Consider the following 25,022-nt stretch of genomic DNA (forward strand, 5'->3'; position numbering starts at 1 on the left):
GTTTAATTACACTGTGCTATCCTAGATGCAAATTAAAGATAATTTGAAGCTAAGCTTGTTTCTTGGGGATTTAGTGTCTTTATTTTAATATACTTTCTGTTCCTCTGTTTAGATTTTAAATTGCTATTTTTTAAAATTAAAACTTTTGCTGAATTTGTAACGCAGTAATACACCTCAAATACAGTATTTGAGCATTTCTGTTCAGAAGAAAAGTGAATGGTACTTGTAAAGAGAAGTGTAACTTTGTAAAAACTGTTCTGAATTTTTTTTTTTGCATTTTTGGTTTAAAACCCTAAATAATTCAATAATTTTTCATTATAATTCAATAATTTTCCATTACAGGAACACTATAAAGTCAATTACGATGTAATGGTGGATAGAAATAAATCCTTATTGGTTTTTTACATGAATTGTGGTGTGTAAGAAAAACACTTAACTATTTCTGTTAAACTCCCAAATGTGAAGATTGGTTTTCACTTTCAAAACCTGGTGGGTTTAGGACTGTTCTAAATGTGAGCTCTCCTACAATGTAAATTAATGAATAAACAAATGAAAACAAGTTTAAAAGGAGTTAGTAACATTTTATTTCTTCTAAGTTCCAGAACCCATACAAAAACCACATGAAGGACCTGGAGAGATGGGGAAGCCTGTGGTCATTCCAAAAGAGGAGCAAGAGAAAATGAAAGAAATGTTTAAAATAAATCAATTTAATTTAATGGCAAGTGAAATGATTGCACTCAACAGATCTTTACCTGATGTCAGGTTAGAAGGGTAAGTACTTTATGTTCTGTTAAAATGTACTCTCTTTAATTGAGCAATGTGCAAAGAATGTTTTTGACTAATCCAAAACAACAGTACAGGTCTCTTAAGATATTACTGTTCAAGCTAGCAGTTGGAGAATTTCCTGTATATAAGATACTTATTTGTAAAATAAGATGGAACAGCAGAAACCAGTTTTCTTCAGTGTAATTTTACTTTGAATCTGATTACAAGTATGAGGTCTGTTCAGGGAATAGAAATTAATTTCATTGAAGGAAAGTTAAGCATTGGCATTTCAGGAAAAAATCACTTGTTTAAAAATCTCATGCCCTGCTTGTAATGAGGCAGACTAAAATTCTGCATTAGATAAAATAAAAGAGATTGGGTGATGAGAGAAATACTTCAAAAATTTTCTTACCTAATGAAATGTGCAAAGCCTCATTTAGATTGCATTATAATGTTTTCTAATATCCATCTGGTTTGTTTTTGATCTTGCCTCTAGAATATTGATCCTTTCAGAGCTATTTGAGTCATGAGTAATTAAAAAGAATATTGTAGCCTTGTTTTAACAAAAAACAAGATTGCTTTACTCTCCTGGGACTGCTCTGACAGGATAGCTGATGACTCCTCCCACCTCAACCCTTCTTCTTTATGAAAGGGACATTCAGGCTGAATAAAACTTATGAAACAAAATTCTCCTGATTATCTACATTCTCTTGCAAGAATCATATCCTGCAGAAACCCCATTTCTTTAGAAACTGCTTTGCTGCTGTATGCACAAGGCCTAGCTCCTGGATGAATTTATCTCCTATCTCAGAAGATAATATTAGCAGAGTGAGATGAAGCTCTTGCTGCTTTTCATTTTTAATGTCTGATAAAGAACTGGTTTGTAGGTGCCTTCATCTGTTGTGATGAAAGTGATTCTGCAAGTTCCTGGTAGTGCTGATGTTCTTGATGGTTTGCTGCTGTTTTTAGTTAACGGAGGCATATTTTTCAAAATACGATTTCACAAGATTGAAACAATGTAGGTTTTTAATCGATTTTTCAAATATAAAAACATACATTTGAGGATCTAAAACATTGACTTAATCGTAACCTTTGTGAGGTCTATACTTTGAATTAGACAAAAATGGAAAAAGAAATTGTTATAAACTATTAAAAATTATTACCTAGGCATCACTCAAGTTTGCAAGCGATTGAAATTGCAATTTCAAAATCCAGTTTAGATAAACAGGAATTTTTGTCTTTCACATTTGGCTATGCTCCACAGTTACTGTGTTTCACAGTGAGGCATGTACTATAAGTTTTGTAATGCTGCATTTGCTTCTCTTTTCCATTTTGTCTGGATACAATACTCTCACTATACTCTCTGTGTGAAAGTGGAATCTTGGTATAAAATTTTAGGTATAGTCTCAGGACAGAGCTGTATTTTCCTGTTCTTGTAAATTCCTGCCAAAATTTTAACATTTATATGTGTATGCATTTTTAGTAGTTTTTGAGAGGAAAAAGCACTTTCCAAAAATCCCTTCAGCTTGTCATCTTTTCAAGGTGTGTTTTATAAGGTCATGCTAATTAAGAAGTCATGGAGTATGGTAACATTTCTTTGGCAAATTTGAGAACAATACTGTGTTTACAATGCAAGGGTATCTTAATCTCTCTGTGTGGATCAGTATTACTCTTCCAGAGCACTGTAACCACTTTCAAAGTTGTGAACACTATAAATATACTCTGGTGTTGTGTATATGTCTGATGAAACTATTTATCTGATTACTCAAAATACTCCAAAGTCAGAAGCACTCTGTGCTGCATTAGTGGAATTACTTCTGTTATAACTTGTTCTATCTATGTCCCTGGTAATATGGAAATAGTTTGTGGAGAAGGAGAATGGGCAATTTTTAATCATTCCTCTCCACATTTATGTGCCTACAGCACAGCTGCCAGTAGCACTTTCAATCAAGGTTTTGAAAAAGCAGGATATGTTCAAAGGCACGCTTAGCTGTTCAACCATGTAATTATTTTCTTCACAAGTTTTGTGAGTTGCTTCCTTTAATGTGGTGTGGCGGGAAGAAGTGATTATTTCAAGTCCTCTAATTCTCCAGCATGTCAGTTTTTCTGAAGTACAGAAGCCTGCAGAGGTTTTGCCTAACAGTTAATCATCACAAAGCTGGTGGAATTAAGAGCACCAGGACCAATTTGCCACATTTATTTAATGGGAATGGCATGACATGTCACTGGAGAGCAGTTTTTGAAGCAGACTGCTTTATCCTTCAATAAATTTCTAGTTCTGCCAAGCCCCTATCACCTGTGCAGAGACAAGTGTGTTCATCCTGGAGTGCTCAAAGGTTAATCTCTGCAGATGATCCACTCTGGGAATCCTGTTTCTGTTTTGGCCAAGAAATTTTGTTTCCATACTAGAAGAACAAAAATGTGATTTTCTTTAATAATTTCAAGGCACTTCTCCAGCTAAGGGAACTCCTCAATACAAGACATCTACAGAAGCTGGCGTCTCTGTTCTGCCAAGTGTGCCTCGGTTGTATTTACAAGTTTTTTTTATTTTTATTATTTGGCGCAAAATTACCAATGCACACTGACACCTATAAAATCATTGATGTGCCAGAATTGCTGGTGACTTTGTGTCTATAACTGGGAGCATTGCTCTACTTCTCTTTATCCCAGCTGAGTGTGATTTGCTCAACAGAAAAAGCTAAACCAGAATAAATTCTTTTAGCCTGGATACTTCCCTGAATCTGGGCTGGGACACTCTAGTGTAACAAACTAATACAATGGACAAGGCTACAACCTCTGGAGGAAAGAAAAAGCAGCTGTGCATACCAGATTGGTTTTAAGTTGTTAATAGAATTATTCTTGCAAGCATGTCTTATTCTAGCCTGTGAATCAATCATCAAAGTGGGAGTTGATTCACAGTTGCCAGGAAAATATGCAGCTGTGGGCTTGACATGACAGCAAAGAGTAAAAGATGGATGATCAGGATCACTAGAGTCTTGCCTTGATTTTGCTGAAGATGAGGGAGGCAATGAATAAAATAAGTACCAGTGAGTAAAGTACATGTTCAGCTGTGCCTGTGTGCCTTAGGTTGGTGTTCAGAGTGGAAAGTAGGGAGGTTGAAAGCATGAAATTTGCACATGTTATATGACTTGGCTTGGCTCTCAGTGCGGTTGGAGGTGACTTCAGAAACTGCTTTGCAAAATGAAGAATGAGTATTGTGCTCTAAGACTGAGCTTTCCAGCCTGAACTCATTACTTAACAATTTGTGGAATATATAAAACTTTTAAGTAGACATTTGTTCTCTGTTGTGAGAGTTTAAACCAAATTCTGAGATTTTTTTTTCACTTGAAAAGGGCTGCTTAAAACACTCTGTTTTTTCAGGCACAAGCAATCAAGTTTTCAAACAATGAAGGCATAGCTGCAACAAAATGATTTTGTGTTCATGTAGGCTCTGGTCACCACTGGAGCTGGTGATGCAGTGCTAGCAGGGTGTCATATTTTGCAAGTTGATATTTCTTGGAAAGGTGATGGGCTTCCCCAAATAGACCTGCAGCAAGCAGGAGTGTCCACCCTCCTTGCTGATCCCTCAGCAACACTTTCTCCAAGGCTACAGGTTCTATACAGTTTGGCATAGAAGATCTTCCTTTTCCTTTCTTCCAGTTGGTATAATTTTGCCAGAATTAAGGGTATTAGGCATCTTATTATACCTCAATCAGTTCTGCATAGAGTCTGTGGTCTTTTAATTATAGTTTTCTCAATCTGTCTGTACTCAGGAAGGGAGGTGTGCTGACATTTTGAGTGCTATAAATCATGTTAAGGTGTAATCAGAGTTTTTAGCCAAATGACCTTACATATTTTGAGTCAGCTCTGTTTAAATCCGTACAAATTGCAACTTCAGCCACTTCATGGAAAAAAGAAAGGTGCATATATCTGTGATCTTCATTAATAATGTCAGATAATTGTTATTGAAGGGCTTTTTTCTGGATTGAAGTACCCTGCTGAGTTCCTGCTGCTGAGCTTACTTCCACAACTGGGAGAAAGTAGACAATTTTCCAGGTTGAAAGCCATTCTTCTAAGTTACATGTATGTTGTGGAGTTTTGCTGATCTTCTTTCTGAGTAAATCTAGTAAAATAGTAATTCTGACTGGTTCTGTCATATCTTTGGTTAGAAAGAACAGAATTTAGATTTAGGCACTGTTAATTAGATGATACAATATAATGTTTTTCAGTTACCACAGTCTGGTTTTCATATCTGTGCTTTAGAAATGTAATGTTGATTTTAAGCATGACATACGCACGTGAGAATAGATTGGAATTTGGATTTTTTGCTTCTCAAAGCAAATTTATTTGCTCAATACTTTAGGATACTGTAGTTGAATCAAAATATAACACATCTATAAAATCAACAAAATCTCATTGTGAGGAAAATAGCTTGAGTAGAACTATTCATAGTAGAACAAATGAAGGCACACATGCAAGTGCATGCTCTTGGAACTCAAGTGTGATATTTCAATGAGTTTTTAAAAAGACTCAAGGTATTTGCTTCTATGTGTGGCTTGTGAAAGTATGCTCTCTACCTAGTTATTTTAATTCAGGAGAATAGCTAAGGGTAATTTTATACTACGTATAATTTGGTATAAATGTGGAATGCAGATGAAAGAAGTTTTCTTATCACTTCTGTTGATACTAATCTGTTGATTGTGTGGCCTGGATGGACACCAAAAAGTGGAAAAAAGTATAGTTTGTTGATTCAGCAAACTGAAGTAACGTGCACAGCAGCCATAGGACCAGATCTGGTGGAGAGAAGGGGATGGGACACAACTGTAGTGATGAAAGGTGGGTTTATTGCTTTTGGCAGCAGCCCAGGGTCACACTGGATTATGTGGAATTTGGTGGGGAGAAAAGCTTTCTTAGAGAAGCTGAGCATTAAAATCCCCATGAGGCCATGGGGACTTAAATAGCTCCATAAGTTGTGATATACTTTGTGAACTTTGGGTATTTGTTTAGCTCAGGCCATAGTAATGTAAAGACAATAAAAAAAAGGGCAGAATTGTCAACACAAGTGGTGGAAGACTCAGGAGCTTTTGACTCACACTAGAAATCCAGGCTGTTAATTAACTTGGCATCTGTAAGGAAAATCTGCTGACCTCATCACCAGCAATGTAACTTTCAGCAATGTCATGGAAGTCTGAAAGCATGGGAGGTATTAAAGACTTTACTGTTCTTTCCAGCAGGAATGTTTGTTCATCTGGCTTTTGTGGTGCCTATAGCTTGTTACTGGCCCCTTGTAGAATCAATGTTTGGAATTGTTCTTGTTCACATTGATTTAGTGAGTTAGCTGAAATAAATTCCCTATAAACCTTTCCCCTAGAGAAAGCTTAGAGGGGAAAAAAGGACATTAAAAATCAGCTTGCTTTCTGTAAACTGGTTTTTTGGGGGGATGGAGGTTACACTACACACACACACACACACATATACATATATACACATATATATATATATATATATATATATATACATACCCAGATGTATATGTGCACAAACTCTTGGCAGTCTCATTCTTAGTTGCATTCTTCTTATTTGTGCTCATCCATTTTGGATGAGCTGCCATATCCTTAAATTTATTCAGATTGTTAGGTCAGGTATGGAAAATAATTGGTCTAGAGATCTTAAGGTTCAATTTCAGTCTCTGAGGACAGAATTGGCTTTGGTTCTGTCTGATGCTTCTCTGTGATTGCTTTCAGGATAAGGAAAATAGTCAATTGCAGCTACTATTATTTTTGTGAAGTTCTGCTTGAATTCTGTAACCACAATGGTTTTAAGAACCATTTTGGATTTTGTTTTCAGGGTTTAAGAAGATTTCTACTTGACTCATGAGATAATGCGACCTTTCTTATATCCAAATCTTTGAGATCAGAAGAAAGGAAAATTTCATACTCTTGATGTCAGGTAAATTATGTAATGCTATTGAAGGCAGATATTAAGCAGGCTGCATTGAAATGTTTAAATAAGGATGAGGGATTTGCCTGCATCCAGGACACCTGCTCAGAAAGAATAATTGAAGTTGTGATATGAATTGCAGAAAAGAAGGCCTCTTCCTAAAATGAATTGTTCTGATTTGATTGGAAGAAGCAGATTCAGGGTAGTGTGAAGTTTTGTTGCAACCTTATCCACAGTGCTTTATTTTTGTCCAGTTGCAAGTTAAAACCCTGGTTGTATGCAAAATCTGAGTAGTGAAATGTGATTTGGCATGTTACAGTAGCCAGTGATCCCATATCTCTCAGAACTGCTTTTAGTCTTTTTAGCTGTATTGCTTCTATATGAAAATCAGATCTTTATCAAGCTTGATTGTCCTCAATTTAGGAGCTTGGAGTGTTCTTAAAATTTATGTAAAAAACAGGTTCATTAGCACCTGTCTTAAATGACATTGTGAGGCTGCTGCTTACTCTCTATGGTGGGTCCCTTCCAACTCAGCATATTTTGTAATTCTGTGATCCAGGAAAGATCAAGTCAGTGTTTACCAGAAAAACACCACATGACTTGAGTCCTGGTGGTTCTTGATGTAGTGTTTTGGCATTTTCTCTGACACCCTGCTACAGAGCGTTCTCCCTTGATGGAAATGTAGGTCAGTCTCAGCCTCAGCTTCAGGGTGGCTCTCAGAACCTTGTTTCAAAACTTGTTTTCACCTGTGATTTGAGTAGAGAGGAGGTTTCTTGTTGGGCATAGCTGTGCCTCAGCTCTGTAACATTAACTTTATTGTCAGCTATAACTTAAGGCATATGAACAGCTAAGCAATGGAATACTGACATTTTATAGCACAGCAATGATATTCATCAGATATCAGTAATTAAACCTGAGGTTTCATGAGGGGAGTTCAGATTTTCTGATTTTGCTTTCTATCGATCTGGAATTAACTTTTGTAACCTCAAAGGAAAATAAATGTGTGTTTTCAAGTCAAAGGATCCTGATGCTTACTTTCCAGGGAGACTCAATATATTTTAATACTGAAATGTGTATTGTTGGTACTGCATCAGTAACATTAAACAAATTTATTACAGAGGCTGTGCTGTGTAGTATTTCCTCAATACTTCAGCTCTAACCTGATTTTCAGCAAGGCTTGGATTACTCCTATGTGTCATTGTCAAATTTAAGTCCTGAGATGCAGTTTATTTATAACTGCAGTTTTTATTTATAACTGTTGTTTGTAGTATTCAAGATAAAAGATTGTACTAAATTTGTAAGATGACTAAATGTGCTTCCCTTCCTGCCCCAATCTGTTGCTAGTTCAGCTTTCAAAAATGCATTGGCACTGTTTTATCATACTGCACATACAAGCACCAACCTGAGCTCCACTGGGATTCCCCAACTGAGCTGCTCAGTGCACAGGAGACACTTGTGCTCCATCCCTGTCCTTTATCAGAGTGCTCTGGGCTGTGTGCACTGGGCTAGAAAAAAAGGATTGCACACATGTTTTACTGCTGTTAATGTTTTTGAGCCATTGTAAATTATTGCTTGTGACTTGTTCCTTTGAAAGGCTGGTGGAATATGGGAATAAAACTGGAAACAAGTAGAGCAAATCATGGCTCAGGTAGTGTCTGATTCTGTTAATTTCTATGATTAGATAAGTAGCAGTGGCCTTGTTTTGCACAATCCATTTTTAAAATAAAAGTTCCAATGTGTGTCTTGTTCTCCCATTTCTCCTCTGTGGAGAATAACATGTTGGCAGCATCAGAAGGGGTAGAGGTCTGCCCTGTAGTATTTTAGAAATTTAGCATTTATTTCTAATGCAGATTATGATTGAGGCCTCATCTTTCTAGAAAATGACCTTAAGTTTATTTCATGTTTTGCCTCAGTGAATGAGATTTTCCTCATTGTGTCGCACTGCAAAAGCATTATGGTTGTGTCTAACTGATTTCCTACAAGATCTCTTCCTTGTTTGTAGCTTTGCTTGGGGTGTGATTGTTTTTTTTTAGCCTATGAAAAGGTATTTAAGAACTGTCCAAATAGTAAAGCCTTGTTTTTCACTTTCAGAAGTGATTTAGCATGCCTTTGAAAGGTGTACAGAGATCACTGCTAACATTGTAAATATATTTCTTTCAAGATTTGCTGACATTACACATGTAGCACTCAATCTTGGGTATCAGAAATAATTTCTAAGTAAATTGATCCATGAATGCAATTTTATAATATTGATAAAATGTCAACTGCTATTCTATAATTAGATGGTGCACAGATGCAGAGTCTTTCTAATGTAATATTTGGAATATTTGTCAAAGACCTAACAGTAAACTGAGAGAGGCAGCCTGAGGACAGCACAGGTGATGTCCCAAGTTTCTGGAGTTTCTGCATGCCTGGCTGTGGCTAGAGTGGGTGGGCAGCTTTTTGATCTCTGAGTTGGAGGAAATCAGATAGGTATCAGAAGAGTTTCACCTGCTGATGAGTTCCATTGAAGCATCTTGTAGGATCATCTGGTAGATTTCTTCTGCCCTTGCAGTGGAGAAGTGCATTTGTTCCCTTACTCCCTCTGGGTGAGAGAATAGATGCTTCCAGTTCTGTCAGATGTGGAGAAGGATTGAGTGTGTATGGTTGTGATGTTGTAGAAAGTACAAAATGAATAGTTGTTTTTGTCTTTGCCTGCAAGTTTGTGCTGAAACAGAAATTAAACTGTGAGATTTAATGGCTTAATTTTATTTGGACATAATTGCCTTACTTGTTGTCTCTTCTGGTTATTTTTGTAATGTCTCCTGTGGACTATTTGTACTCTGGTCTGAAAGAGAATGTAGGAAAACAGTTTATTCAGAGGCTCTTCAGATGCATTTGAAGTAGCATCAGGTAGTTTTCAAGTGCTTATACTTAATCCATTGAATAAAATTCTCTCAGGTTTTTTTTCTGAACATCTTCCTGAGTAAAACCTGCAGAGCTTCTATGAAAGATTCAACTTGTACCTTCACAGAGAGTCACAAATAATGACAAGCAAAATAAAACTCATGGTATCTTTTAGCCTTTCATTTAAAAGCTTTTGTAATGGATTTAAAACTTTGAATTCTGGCTACAGGGTGCAAAGGACAATAACATTTATTTGGTTTTTGCTGCCATTGTTCTTCTTTAGCAGTGTTACAGATAAATGTTAGGACCTGTCTACCTTTGTTTGTTTTTAGTCCATTAAACTTGATTTCAAGTTATAAATTATTCTGACTTCTAGCACTGTGTTCTTGAGGAGATGTGGACTAACTGTGTAGTTGTAATGACCTGGGCCAAACTATTCTCATAGAATCATGGGATGGTATGGTTTGGGTTGGAAGGAACCTTAAAGATCACCTACTTCCAACCCTGCTGCTGTGAGCAGAGACACTTTCTCCTGGACCAGGTTGCTGTGAACACTTCCAGGGTCATCCACAGCCTGTTCCAGTATTTCATCACCCTCACAGTATAGGATTTATTCCTATTATCTAGTCTAAACTGACTATATTTCAGCCATTTAAACCCTTAAAGCCATTCTCCCTTGTCATGTCATTACAGAGCTTTGTAAAAAGTCCCTCTCCAGATCATTTATACCCCCTTTAGGTCCTGGCAGGGGCTATAAGGTTTCTCCAGGCTGATCAGCCCCAGCTCTCTCAGCCTGTCTGCATAGGAGAGGTGCCCTTGGGTAATCTTTGGGGCTTTCTTCTGGACTTGCTCCAACAAGTGCATGTCCTTCTTATGTTGAAGGCCCCAGACCAGAATGCAGTACTCAATATTCCTAATATATGATTCAAGATTGCAAAAGGTGAAATTCTGTGAAGAGTGTGAGCATCTTACAAAGGTCAGAACAGTCATGTCTTTATAGCTTTAAAAAGCCTAAGTGCTAAACTTAATTATTTTTTTCTCACATCTGATTTTGATGGGACATTAAAAGTATTTGATAATTTAAATACTGTTTCCTATGTAATTTTCCACTTTATGTGTATTTTCCACTCATTTCTATTGTTGTTTGACCCCAGCTGGCAACCAAGCCCCATGCAACTGCTTGCTCACTGCCCCCACAGTGAGCTGGGGGAGATAATCAGAAGGCTAGAAGTGAAAAACCTTATGGGTTGAGAAATTCAGTTTAATCAGGAAGGCAAAAGCCACACACAGAAGGAATTCAGGCACCACTGCCCATGGGCAGGCAGGTGTTCAACCATCTCCAGGAAAGCAGGGCTCCATCTCCTCTAACTTGGGAAGACAGATTCCATCATTCTGATTGTATTTTAACAATCTGGCCTGTTCTTTTTCTGTGTCTTTAGGTAATAGGACAGAAGTCTTTGTTTGTGTTTAAAATATATGATGTTTTTGGGGGGTTCTCACAGGCTAAATAATATATGGAGTCACATTAGTTGAGAGTTTGCATGGTGAATGCTGTAGATAATGGAAAGGATGATACATTGTATGAGGAGCAGACATTCTCAGCTGCTGTTTGGAGTCTTCATTAAATTACTGGAGATGGTATGCCTTCCTAATGTTATGCACTCAATTTTAAAACTGTTTGAGGCATGATCCAACAAAAGGAACATAATGTATTAGTAGCTCATTAAAATTCAAATTGTCCTTAATTCATAGCCTTTGTGTCATACCCCTCATGGCTTTATTCTGCTTCTAATGTTGCATAACATGGTTGAAGCTAATGCTTTATTTTAAATTCTATAGTACTGCTTTCTGGGATAATTTGTTTTCAAATGAAAGACAAAAAGAATTCTTAATTTAAATGTTTGTTAATAGAATAAAACATGAGGTTTCTTTAGAACGCTAATGTCTAATCATGGGCATCAAGTGTTCTATTTTATTTGTCTTATGTTCTGCAGCATTATATTCCTGGGGAGGGGAAGGAGTTACCAGTGTTTTCAAAATTAAAAACAGGAGGTGTTATTTGTAAGTATTCATAGCAATTTGTACAGATATGGCTAAAAGGTATATGTAGAAGGCCAGGTAAAAGAAATATTAAAAACCAGGTTTCAAGCCTTTCATTTGTCTTGCCTGCATCAATGAATCTTTCCAGAATAATTTCATACCAAACACTTTATTAAGAATAGCATTCAAAAATGCCAAGCCAGTTTTTTTTATGAAACCACCCCTGTGTTATGCCTGGCAGCTTTTTACATGTTGGTAAATAAATGTCCTGGGTTAAACCCAGCCAGCAGCCAAGTGTAGGGTCACTCCTGAACTGCTCCCCCAGGAAAGGCTGGTCGCTGGGGGTGAGAATAGACATGTTCCACTATGGCAAGGTGGAGATTCACCTTCTCAGGACAGAGCAGGAGGCATGCCTTGCAGTGGGGAGCGGGGTCCCCAAAAAATTCCTGTAAGCTTCTTCCTGTCAGTGCTGTAAAGTTCCCCCTCAACGACAGATCTCAAATGTTTTGATATATTTATACTTCAGACAGTGTAATGTTGTATAAACATTGTAGTGCCTGATCACTTGGCTATGGTTATACCAGTTCATTGATTTGACCTCAGTCTAATAAAATCTTCTGTAAAACCATGATAAAAGGCAAGGCTGAAGATGAGAGGTTTCATACTACAATGGTAGATCCTGGACTATCCCAGCATGATATTCCTGGTGAATGGCACATTGTTACTACTTTTCATAGAAAACTGGCCTCTCTCAACTTTTTTACAAATGTTCTTGCAAAAAGTAGAGGAGCAATTGGTGGATTTGTATTACCATTGTAGCTTAAGGTCTACAATCAAAGACTTATTTTCTGGTCTAGGGAGCAGTGCAGCAGAAGAAATAAAACATTTTGGGTTTTAAGTAGCAAGGTAGACTGAACAAGTGGCAAACATGGGGATAAAATTATTTGGCTTATGATTGAATTTTTCATCTGAAATTCATGGTGTTTTTATGAAAAGCTATTTTATTTTTCAAGGGATACCAAAGAAGTAGCTTTTTCAGTTGGCATGATTTGCAACTTTATTTTATATGTGAAATAAATCAGCATAACATAGGGATAACAAGCTTTCCATAAAGATTTTATAATGCTCAGTTCAGTGTGATGAATAATTAAATTAGGCATATTTGTATAATAAGTAGGTAAAACATTGAAGGCAGATAGTGCCTGATCCAACTGCTTCAATTCTCAGAAATGATTTCACAAAAGCTCTTCTAGGTATTTCTTCATTTGCACCTGGACTTACTGATCCTTTCTGAGATATCCGTGCATGCTGAGCTTTTGTCACCACCTCAGAGCTGAAATGCTGGTTTGCTGTCAGAGCTGTTCTGAGAAGAGCTCTGGCTAAATGAGTTATCCAGCAAATAAAATACTGATGTTGGGAGCCTAGTTCTGGCTGACATCCCTGGTGTAACTGTTTGGCATGGTGTTGGATGCTGACACTGTGATCCTGTTGTATTGGCAGGCTGTTCCTTAAGCATTGCTTTTGTGTATTTAGGATAGAGGATATGCACTCTGTGCTTCTCAAGCCTTTGGACAGTGCTACTGTTAGAATGATAGTCATGAATACTTGTTAATGTATTTTTGTAGCATTTAGATCAGGTTACAGTACAGTGAATTGACTCAACAATTTGGGATCTAATAAAAGCTTTTTTCTTGGAATGGAGCTCTGTTGAATACATTTCTGTTTCCACCTCGGTGTTTTCCTTTTGTTAGATCTGCATATATCTCTTTAATTTTGATTCTTAAAGGATTAATAGCATCAAATCTTACATAAGTAACAGTGTCATTTTTAAATGTGCAGGAGGAGCAGTTCTGTGCAGAGAACCCTTACATTTGTGCGGTTATTTTTCAGAGCAGAATTGGATTTTTTTCAGACTTCTGATCAGTACTTTGTGTACAGCGCATTGATTTTTATAGAAGATAATGAAAACGTAATTTGTTTTAAAATAGCATTGCAGAACGTAAAAATTTTGGCTGCATGTGGGGTCACAGTTTGCATAAATGCCCTATATATGCTGTTAGGAGAGCTAAACCTATGATTTTCCATGCTAACTTTGAAAAGTGAGTATAATATATATAATATATAGTATAATATATAAGTGAGTATATATATAAAGTGAGTATATATATATATCCTTTAATTTGGTGAATTTTATAGCACTTAGAGCATGTATAAAACGTGCACTGTGCATTCCTTTGTCACACTCCACCTAAAATGGATCTATCAGGGATGCAAGCGGCGATACTCAGGAGAGAAAGCTCAGGCTTGCAGCTGTAACTGAAGGCTTGACTTTACGAACCCCTGCTTTGGTTTGCAGGTGTAAGACGAAGGTGTACGCGGACAACCTGCCCACGACGAGCGTGGTGATCGTGTTCCACAACGAGGCGTGGAGCACGCTGCTGCGCACGGTGCACAGCGTCATCAACCGCTCCCCGCGGCACATGCTGCAGGAGATCGTCCTGGTGGACGACGCCAGCGAGAGAGGTGAGCTGAGCTGAGCCTGCTGCTGCTCTCTGCATCTCAGCAGCTGCCTGGGGTGGGCTCCTGAGCAGCCACAGCACTGGGCAGGGGGAGGCAGAGGAATACGGATGGATCGTTCTGCACGGAGAGCTGGTGCGACTTCATCGTCCGGTTACTCCTCCGTAGGCAGCGTGGACTTTGTGTTTGCTAGGGGGTTTGTTCTATTACAGTTTTGCATTTAGCATTTTAGCACGTTCATACAGCTTGAAGGCGCTTTGAATCACCTGGTGAATAATAGCAAAGGCAACTCTGTCGCACACACTTAAATTTACTATCACTGCCACTGCTTGGTTTGGTGTTCAGAGGGATCAGTTTTGATTATTCAGTTCATGGGAAGTTAAAATTTCATTTCTGTGCTGCTAGAGGTTCAATTTCTTCATAAATAGTGCTCCAGATGAAAATTCCACACTACAGAATGAAACTTGCCATGTGCAATAAGCAAAACATGAAGCTGATTTTTTTGTAAGGTATAATAATATTATTTAGTATATCTTTATAATATCCTTATATTAATATTAATAGTATTTTTAAATTGCAGTATATTAAAAATAAAAATTATATTATTCTATATAATACTTAACATTTAATTTTGGTTAATAGTTGATATTTGGCTTGTTGTTTCCTTAATATTTCTTGCTGGTATGGGTTATGAAATACTTCTTTTCCTTGTGTTGGCAAATGGAGCTGAGTGGGTAGTAGAGGTTTACTAAATAAAGCATGTCTATATTTTTTTATTGATCCACTTTTTTTTCTTCTATTTCTATTTTGAAAGTTTTCTACCAGAACCAATGGCTATTAGGCCACTAGAGAAAAGGTATTGACAGTCACCAGTTGTAGGCTGTATCAGAAGGAATTTCCCCGTGTCAGACATAGAAGAGTTTTGCAGCATCCTGTCATTTCAGCCTGTTGCTTCTCATTCCAGTTTTGTTGCCTATGGTAATTCCAGCTTCAGAGTAAGGTGTCTGACTGTTGTTCAGATGGCAGGGTCTGCTCAAGATCTGTGTGTGTGAAGAGAGGCACTGGATTTGCCCTAAGTAGCCCCATGATACACGGGTTGCAGTGGCTAAAGGGGGATGGTTAGGAACCTGTGGTTAACAGGAGCTTTTGAAGCTGAAGAGCACTAGAAGTGGATTTTTGCTCTACCTCTGAGGTGGTAGCAGACACACTGAGCTGCTCCTTCAGGTGATGTGTGCGTGCATGATGCCTGTCCCACGCTGGGTGGGTGTGGAGCAGCCAAGGACCGATCCCATCAGCCAGCTGCACTCTCACTACCCTGCTTTCCTTTCTAGGGTTGTGTTTGCTCCTGTCCTCTCTTGAGCACTCTCACTTGCTTTTGCTTTTCCTTTCTTACCCAACTGTAAGTGCTTCAGCTAATTCCAGTGCAATTTGGAAGAAAGAACAGAAGCATTAAATACAATTACATTCCGCCAGCAGAGGAGAAATGCCTATGCAAAGAGCCACAGAAATGTGTTTCAGATTAAATGAGAGGCATGATCAACTTTTGCTTTTACAAAGGCAGGATATCAAATTTTTGTTTTTGCAGATGTGCATAATTTGTAATTATATTCCTTGATTTGTTGTAGTTCTTTAACCTTTATGTAAAAAAATCTACATTTTATTTATCAAAACAGTTCTTGGCACTAATTCAAATCTGTGCTAATTATTATTTGTGACAGGTCAGCTTTCAGTATGACCTAGAAATAAAGAGCAAGCTAATATTAGAATATGTAGACATCATATTACTTATGTTTTGCCTCTTCAATTTCTGTTTTAGAAAAAATCAATTTCAACACAGCAATAAGTTGTCCTCACTATGAATCATAGAATTATAGTCCACATAAAAAAGCATGTGGCTTTCTCTGGATAAATTTTCTGTTTCTGGGCTTGGTAATAAAAACAAATTAACTTAATTCCAGGCTGAAAGATAAAGCATTTCATACTTTCTTTGGTGGTGTTACTGAACCTGTTCCAGTATTTCTTTTTGAAGCCTGTGATCTTCATTTCAGATCACTTAGGCATCTTTTATTTGTTGTTCTTTTCAACAATTACTGAGAGGTTGTTTTTTTTTTTTTTTTGTTCTATTTTCCAAGAACTTGTTATGGTTCCATTAAGCATGCTTTTACATTAAACAAAACAGAAGGGTACGATGCCTGAAGATGTGAAGGGTTTGTGTTTGCTACTTAAGCATTCTGTTTGTGTTGAATTAAAACAGCATGCTTTTCCAGAAAAGGACAATGTTCAGCCTGAGTATTGTATATTGAATTCTAACATCAGAGTCATTTTAATTGGAATAAAGTAAGCATTCAGTCTGCCTGAAGCACACTTTGTACCTGCTAGTGTCACACTCTTAGAAGAATGAATTTGCATAATAGCATGCTTTTATTTACACCCAAAAGAAAAGCATTGGAGAGAAACAAGACATATCTGTATCATGGTTCTCTAGTTACTGATCAGAAGTCCAAGTTTAGTTTTTAAGTATTGATCTTTGGTAACTAGTTGGAAAGAGTTAACAGGAGAAATCATTCTTAGCTGGTACCTCAGACTAGGTCAGCACCCAATGTCCAAGAGTGGTAGGCAGGTTCCATCAGGATAGACCACATCCACAGAACTTAGCTACAGAGATACAGGTCAAAGCAATGTGATTGCAACTAAAGCCTGCCAACAATACTTACAAAAATATTCATAATTCTTAAAAAAACATGTTTGCATGCTTATCAAAATCATAAACCTGTGTTTTATTGTAGTTTAATTTTAAAAAAAAAGCTTTGAAACCTAATTTTTCACTTGTATTCATATCAGTGTGACTTGGTAACAGAATTGGCAAGGTATTTTTCAACTAATGCACTTAGTTGACTTGAACTGAATATATTTGTTCTTTTGGCTTCCTTAATTCTGCTACTTCCACAGAAGATGCTCAGTCCTAGGTAAAACTAAAGGTAAAACCTTTTGACAGAGAAAAGCCTTGGAAAGAATATCCACCACAAAGAGTTATAGTTATACCTGTGAAACAACATGAATTCTTATTATTCCAAATTAGAAGTATTGTGGAGATGCTTGGGGTTTTTTTAATATTATCAAATCTCACTCTGTTGGTAGTGTATAAAGCAATTCTGAAAAATTAGTCAGCTCTAATCCTGGGTCACTTACAAGCAGTTAACTCTGTAATGCATAAAACTTCTCATCTCAGTCTTCAATATGGAATTTAGTATGACCTATAGATTTGTTTAAAAAAATCGTCTCCATGGCTTTATCCTGATGTTTCTTGTAGGCCAAAATGTATTACATTCATTAAAGGATCATTCAAATATTTTTTTTTTCTTTAAGAGAAAAAATCAAGTCTTACCTTATAAGAAACAATTACTAGTTTCTGGATGCATGACTAATCAAAAAAGCTAGATTGCTGCTACTTGAACAAAGGGAGCAATTGGTAAGGGATTTGTATTGCTTTTAGAGAGTGTGTTCTGGAGGGAAAATAGCTGCTTAGATTTGAGCATTTTACCCTAACTGCTGGTAAGAGAGGAACTTCAGAATTCTTGATGCCTGAATTATTTACTGTGCTGTTATAGGGATGAGATATCAAGGTTTATATTTTCTGTATATTTTGCTGAAACTCTAGTGATATTTTAAGGACACAGTTACTGGAGGTCTGTTATGATGTTTTTTTTCTGGGAATAGTCCCTTCTGAAGTTTTGAACATGGTGATAGTTCAAAAGAATGTTCTTATGGGCATGGTTAAACATGAGAGAAGGACTGTTCTTAACCTTTTTCCCCACTGTGCACATCTCTGATTCTTTCTTAGAGAAAAAAAGTTAAAACTACTTGATAAATTGAAATTTTAAATGCTTTACCAAGAAAATGTAGGTAGGACTCAAGATTTCCATATGCAATATATTGAGCATGACTTTCTGTAATGTAAGTTTGTGTTCTATGCAAATTCTTGACTGGTTGCAGTTGCATTTTTTCAATCTTTCTCTCTTCCCCCGCCAGAATTTCACTGTTCTGTTAATGCAGCTACATTCAAGAGCCAGTGTCACAGCCCATATTAATTTGAGTTTAAAGTGTATGGAACTACTTTAAAAGCTTATCAGTACTCCACCTAAAATGTGCAGAGAAACATGTTGATTTGTGTGACTAGCTCATCAGATGGTGAGCATAGAGAGAAATGCTGCATACTTTCTCAGTTTATATGATGTATACATTAAAGCTATAAACACTGCCATACTAGTTCTTTTAAATTTGTGCCTTTGGAAAGCTACACTGTAAAGAGATGAGGCTATATTTGCTACAGACTCAGTCATGATCTCTGTGCTCAACCCCAAAAGCCTTGCAAAATGTTCTGACATGTACACTTGGGTTGTACTAAGAAACATGCATTAAATCTCTGCTCATATGCAAAATAAGAATTAACTTGCTTTGAGTTTCTCTGGAGATGAATATTTAGATGTATCGAACTCTTACTCAAACTTTTAGCTTTCAAGACATGTCTGAACTTATTTATGTGGGTGTTTGTGGCAGTCCAACAGTGCACAGAAAAAAATGAGAAGGCAATTAGAGCTCATTCATCTGGAGAAATGGTGAGGAATGGTAATCACCTTCAAGTGAACCCTGCCTCTTGAGCTTTACCAAAGAGTCACTAAGAGTTCATGCCAAGCTTCCCCCCATCACCCCTCCAGTGTCACATTTATTTTTGTATGAGGTGCTTTCTACCTTATGTGAAATCCTGCTACAGGCACTGTTGTAGTACAACTTTCAACTCCCATGTGCTTTGAGTGTACAATTTAATATTCTGTAGCTGTGCATTAAGACTATTTTGCCTTTTTTACACATTTAGGAGCTGTGAGTTATTGCAGAAGTCTGTTTCTGTGACTGTCCATTGCATTGTCCCTCACATCTTTGTTCTTTGTTTGGCATCAATCATCACAACCCAATAACTCTTTGCAGTACAAATAATTTTGAGTCTCTGGGTATATGGTAATTGACTGTTGTATTTTGAGTAACTTGTTCTTCATGATTCATGCTATGTTGAGATTTGTTGATGTTACAGATTCTCATTTATATATAGCTTATTATACTTTTCTAGGAGTCATAGTGATAATCTGATAGGAAAAATATCAACCAGAAAATCCTAGAGAAAGTACAATTGAAAAATCAGTTTGATTGTGTTTTAAACATCTCACAAAGAAATTATCTGGAAGTTGCATTACTGTAGGAGGCAGTTCTATTCAGCTAGTCAAACCATTTCTGTATTTCCTTAGCAGAGAAGTGTTATGTCCAAGAGCACTTATGCATGTATTTGAAAATAAATATCAGATCTTCTCCCCAGCAAAAACTTGGGAATCCCCTCTGGGTTTTGTGTAAGCATTCTACCCTCTCTTCCTTTTTGTGTTTTCCATAATGAAGAAATGAAGAGGAGGAAGAACTTTCTGTGCTGTTGAAGGAAGCACTTGGGAGATGTAGAAAGGAGTATTGTGTAGAGGAAACTAGCTGAGAAAGAAGAAAAAGGATAGACAAGAGCAGGAGAAATGTGTCTTAATTCAAGTCTCTTCATTAAGAAAAAAACTGAATGTAGCTAACAGTTGTTATTGTTTTGATCATTCTTTACAGATTTCTTGAAAAGACCATTGGAGAGTTATGTGAAAAAATTAAAAGTACCTGTTCATGTGATTCGAATGGAGCAGCGTTCTGGATTGATTAGAGCAAGATTAAAGGGGGCTGCTGCTTCTAAAGGCCAGGTCATCACCTTCTTAGATGCTCATTGTGAATGTACAGTAGGCTGGCTTGAACCTCTGCTGGCAAGGATCAAAGCTGACAGGTAATTATCCATCTATTCGCCCAGGTTGGGTTTCTACAGTTATTAAGAAATTTTCCAAGTATTACAAGATAGCCTACAAGCAAGTATCTGCTTTCTGAAAAGCTGAATGAATTCTCATTGGTGTAAAGATAAAAGGCTAATTTAGTTAAGCTTTTAAAAGTAAAACTCGGTTTCAAGTGAAGTCTATATTGGGATGCATGGAATAATGTGTTAAATACCAGGAGCAATGAATGAAGTTGAGGAATTAGGGAAAATTGAGGCCTTCAGTCTGCAGCTGGGCCTATTCCTTCATGAATTTGGGAAGATGCTCTTGAGAAAGAAGTCAAGCCCTGATCTCATGTAGCACCAACCTTGTGAACAAGAATTGTTTTCAGGCTCTCATTGTGATTTCTTTATTACATGATGGTTTTGGTTGTGGAAATCTGGGCTGTGCTTTGGTCTTCTGGGATGTATTTTCTAAAGTTAGAATAATTACTGGAATCATGCTGATCTACACTTATATACAGGATGGAAATTGTATTGGGGACGAAAGTGAGAGAATAGTCTGCTTTATAAAATATTCATACAGCTGAACAGGAGCTACAGTTGTGCACTAGTCTGTTAGTAGACAACATATTAAACAGAATAAAAAATAGTGCTAGAGATCCCTAGGTTGTTTTTTTTTTTTTGTTATAGATAGCAATCACACTCCGATATTTCAAAATATAGTGTTGCATGATGAATAAGCTACAATTTAATGAAGAATATTTGTTCAGAACTGTGCAAAGACAAAGTAAACTTAGTTATCATTATTCAGGTTTTGTGAGACTAGAATACATACATTGTTACAATTTGTGCAAATATCTCAACTTAAGTCCTCTGAATTAAGTTGCAAGCAATCTCTGAATCTTTTCACAGAGCTTCCCATGGGAGGAAGCCTGCTTTGAGCATGGTTACTTAAGTGTCTGTAAGATGATTAGAATTGGTTTCTGTGAGTATATGTATTAATAACATCAGGACAGCAGACAAGGAGGCCACTTTCTGTCAACTGTAATGCAGTAGTTGAACATTGTTAACAATTACTATCATCTCTTAGTCTTGAGGATGTATAAAAACACTTACCCAGGGTTAATATCCAAGTTTTAATTTCAAAACATGCAAGTTACTTTGGCCACTCAACTGGAAACAAGAACCTCTTATTTTCTATCTAATCACTATGTAGCAATGACAAATTATTTCTGTCTGCAGAGGGATGAATATTTATTACTTGTAATAATGCAAATATGATTTTAAAAAAGATCTGGCATTGCTAAAATTGTATCAGATTTACAATTAGCAAGACAGAATTTTAGTATGTTTCCTGTTAATAAGTTATTGAATAATGTTGTTAAGAGATGGTATTATAAAAATTTTAACTGTATGTGTTAAAACAATATTAAAAAATCCTTTTTATCCTTTTGATTAATAGATTTTAATAATTTAAAATCTAATAATTTTGCTTCTTTTCTTTTTCTAGGAGGACAGTAGTGTGTCCCATCATTGATGTAATCAGTGATGACACCTTTGAATACATGGCAGGTTCTGACATGACCTATGGTGGATTCAACTGGAAGCTGAATTTTCGTTGGTACCCTGTTCCTCAGAGAGAGATGGATCGGCGGAAAGGAGACCGCACCCTCCCTGTTAGGTAATGAGAAATTATTGAATTGGTTGACATCTTTGTCTCATACTTGCTTTTTATCATAAACTTGAAAAGTTTATGATAAACTTGAAAGTTAGGTTGTTAAGTACTTAATCAAGCATTGTAGCATCTTTTTTTGTCTGGTTGAAGGAACAACATAAAGGTTTTTGCATGGATCGGTTGTTGGTAACTTTTGGCAGCAATAAAAGAATCAATCACTTTGTCACTTTGGAAATATTTTTCAGTTCTATGTTAATTACTGCAGAATTGCTAGTTTTCAGGTAGCACACAATGATGCACAAGTTTTTAACAAAGCTTTTTCTAATTTTTTTTTAATTGAATGTTATTCTTATCTTTTATTATAATGAAGTAAACTGTGTTTTGTAACTCTGCATTCATTTTTGTTATTTGCATGTGTATATACATATTTGTGTATGCGCATTTATATGCAAACTTTAAGTCTTAAAAGGGGGGATGGGAGGTGAATTTATGGTTGGATGTCATGTAGGTTTATGAGAAAGGTAGTGAGGAAGATAACTTGTATGTAATGTGCAATTAACAATTGCAAATATACATTTTCTGTCCTTACTTTCCTGAAAACTAGGCATTGTTTACTTACAGTAAAGTTCAGGATCTGGTCTTTGCTGGTTTTTGTTTGTCATTAGTTTAAGAAATTAAGAGGTCTTCTCAGGATATGGCTAATGGTAATCCTCTCTTCTCCCTGTTTCCTTTTAGTGGGGGAAAAGGTATATAAGTTGTTAGTTAGCTTGTGGCCTAGCTTGTATTTTGTGTGTCTTTCAGCCCTAAACATTTCAGGAAAATAGCTAGTGATATAAAATCATGTATTCTAAAAGTGTAAATAACTGAACTACAAAGCTATGCCATTGGCCTAACATGTAATTTCATTATTGTCTACTTGTTGTCTAAAAAATTTGAAATGTTCTATGGGAGATGTTTCTAAAGTTCTGGAAAACTACTAATCAAGTTTTATTTTTTGTATCAATAATGATCCTGTAAGGAAAATCTGGATGTAACCCTGACTGTACAATTTTCTTGTATGAAGCAATAAAAGTGAAAGCAAGCAGACTGCTTAAGACTTCCCAAAACTGTTTCAAGAACAGTAGCCTGAAGCATAATTTTCCTGTGTAAAACTAGTTTCTTTTTTATGAGTTACCAGCATTGGAGGCAGAAGTCTTTCTCAGGAATGACAGCAGCTTTCTAGGGACTGTTACTCTATCCAGACAGCAGTTTGAAGTGAGAAAATAAGGAGAACTGCCACTACCTAATTCCATCTCTGGAAAAATTTGAGCTAGCAAGTACACCTACAGTAACAGAGTTTGAAGGGAAGCTAACTGAGAAGGAAAGTGTTGGGAAATAAACAGCTATTTTGTCAGTATAAGTGTGAAATGTATCTAAGTATGTTTTTATAGTGACTGATGTGATTTTTTTTCTTTTTCTCCTCCCAGGACACCTACAATGGCAGGAGGCCTTTTTTCAATAGACAGAGATTACTTTCAGGAAATTGGAACATATGATGCTGGAATGGATATTTGGGGTGGAGAAAACTTAGAAATTTCTTTCAGGGTAGGTAAAAATCTGCAGTGCTTTATTAATCATTAATTTATTAATCAGGAGAGTGCATCTGCAGTCCTGTAAAACACAGATCTGTCACCTTCACCAGTGTCTTCTTCTGCAGCTGGCACGTCCTTTCCTTGTTAAATTCCTCCAGCAGAGATACACAAAGACTATATCTGTCAGTAAAAAGGGAATGATGAATTGTTGATAGAGCTTTGTGATTAAAAGATCAGGATGGTTATTCTGAAGAATGAGTGTTAAAAGGAATTCATGTAGGAAAGCTGTTGTGGAAGCATCAGTTACAGGTGATGTCACACCATTTAACGTGCCAATGAAATGTGAGCACCTCTGTTACAAACCCTCTCTTGCTGCTCTTTACTAACTTCATGATTTCACGTGTTCATTTGGTTGTGAACTTAACCAGTGTTATTGTTAATTTTGTTCCTACCAAATAGCACCATTTCCTTTCATTTTTACTACTTATTAGCAAAAAGCATGTAGGTGAGGATTCTTCTGAAGTACTTCAGCTTTCTGAATCTGCCATTTTTCAAGGTCTAAGATAAAACTGAAAGTATTTTCAGAGATTTGGGAAGTGCATGGGTTCTTTTACAAGGTGGTTCTGTTATATAATGGACTATTTTAGACACCTGTTAGTTCCTGTGATTCATGCCAGCCTTTTCCTTCCTTTGTGGTCAGCTTGCCCCGTTCTCTGGCTGTAATCTCTGGCTGCTGTGGCGTTGCTCTGGGGGCTGATATGCTTTCCTGTGCTGCCTTGCTTGGGCTTCTGAGCATCTGTAGCTGTTGAGCAGAAAAAAGCATGCAGTTCTCTTCCATGCAGTATGCATTTGTTCTAGACCTCAGCTAATGTTGTTTCCTCACCTTGAACCGAAGCAAGCGATTAATGTTTTGGAACTTCTCTTAGCAGCTTGTAAATATGCAATAATTGTTCTATTGCTTCCAGATCTGGCAGTGTGGTGGCACTTTGGAAATTGTAACTTGTTCACATGTTGGGCATGTGTTCAGAAAAGCAACACCATACACTTTCCCAGGAGGTACAGGGCAGATAATCAACAAAAACAACAGGCGGCTCGCAGAAGTCTGGATGGATGAATTCAAAAACTTTTTCTACATTATTTCCCCAGGTGAGCAGGTCTTTGGTTATGAGAAATACTTATTAAGAATTAAAATGTTGCTACTACTGGGAAATGATGTGAGTGTTTATATAAAAATGTGATTGCTTTGAAGTTTAAGACAGAGCTCTCTTAAAGGTGTACAAAAAGTAAGGTCTTAATTGAAAAATAATTTTGTTAGCCAGAGATGTGCCCTGAAGGGGTTTTTGTTTGCTGGCTTTTTAACATGAACATGATTTATGAATGAGCTTCCTGTGCAATAGAATTGAAGCTCAGTGGAACATCAAAGGAGTCAGCTGTGGTACTGAAAATTAGCCATCCAAAGTCATATTGTAATGGGCTGAATTTTGGGCTCTGGCTTTCATGTTGTAAGCATACCACGTTGAATAAATCAGAAATTATTTTAGTGAAACTCAGAAGTAGAAGTGGCAAAAGTTAATATCTTCTGTCTTGATAGAATTTGTATTTCACTATCTAGAGTATAGGGGCAAGTTGCCAATATAATTGACTTTATGACGATATTTATTATATTTCTTTATGTGAATGTTAGCAAAACAAGGAGACATAAGTTATGAGAGAAAATTTCCCATTAACTCAGTTTTTCTGAAAAAAAATTAGGAGAAGAAAGGAAGCCTGCGAAATACTGAATTATTAC

At 36.7% G+C, this 25,022-nt stretch overlaps 1 protein-coding gene across 2 annotated transcripts in view; it reads left to right on the plus strand.

The window, feature by feature from the left end:
* The window catches only part of GALNT1 (polypeptide N-acetylgalactosaminyltransferase 1), an 82,567-nt gene that overhangs the window by 45,377 nt on the left and 12,168 nt on the right, over positions 1–25,022 (plus strand). For both annotated transcript variants that reach the window (XM_056484655.1, XM_056484656.1), the window contains exons 4-9: positions 597–771; positions 13,988–14,154; positions 19,795–20,002; positions 21,498–21,668; positions 23,129–23,246; positions 24,199–24,379. In XM_056484655.1, coding sequence (XP_056340630.1) covers positions 597–771; positions 13,988–14,154; positions 19,795–20,002; positions 21,498–21,668; positions 23,129–23,246; positions 24,199–24,379 — 1,020 coding nt within the window. The remainder of the gene's footprint in view (positions 1–596; positions 772–13,987; positions 14,155–19,794; positions 20,003–21,497; positions 21,669–23,128; positions 23,247–24,198; positions 24,380–25,022) is intronic.

The sequence above is a fragment of the Oenanthe melanoleuca genome, chromosome 2 (genome assembly GCF_029582105.1).
Source record: "Oenanthe melanoleuca isolate GR-GAL-2019-014 chromosome 2, OMel1.0, whole genome shotgun sequence".
NCBI classification, from domain to species: domain Eukaryota; kingdom Metazoa; phylum Chordata; class Aves; order Passeriformes; family Muscicapidae; genus Oenanthe; species Oenanthe melanoleuca.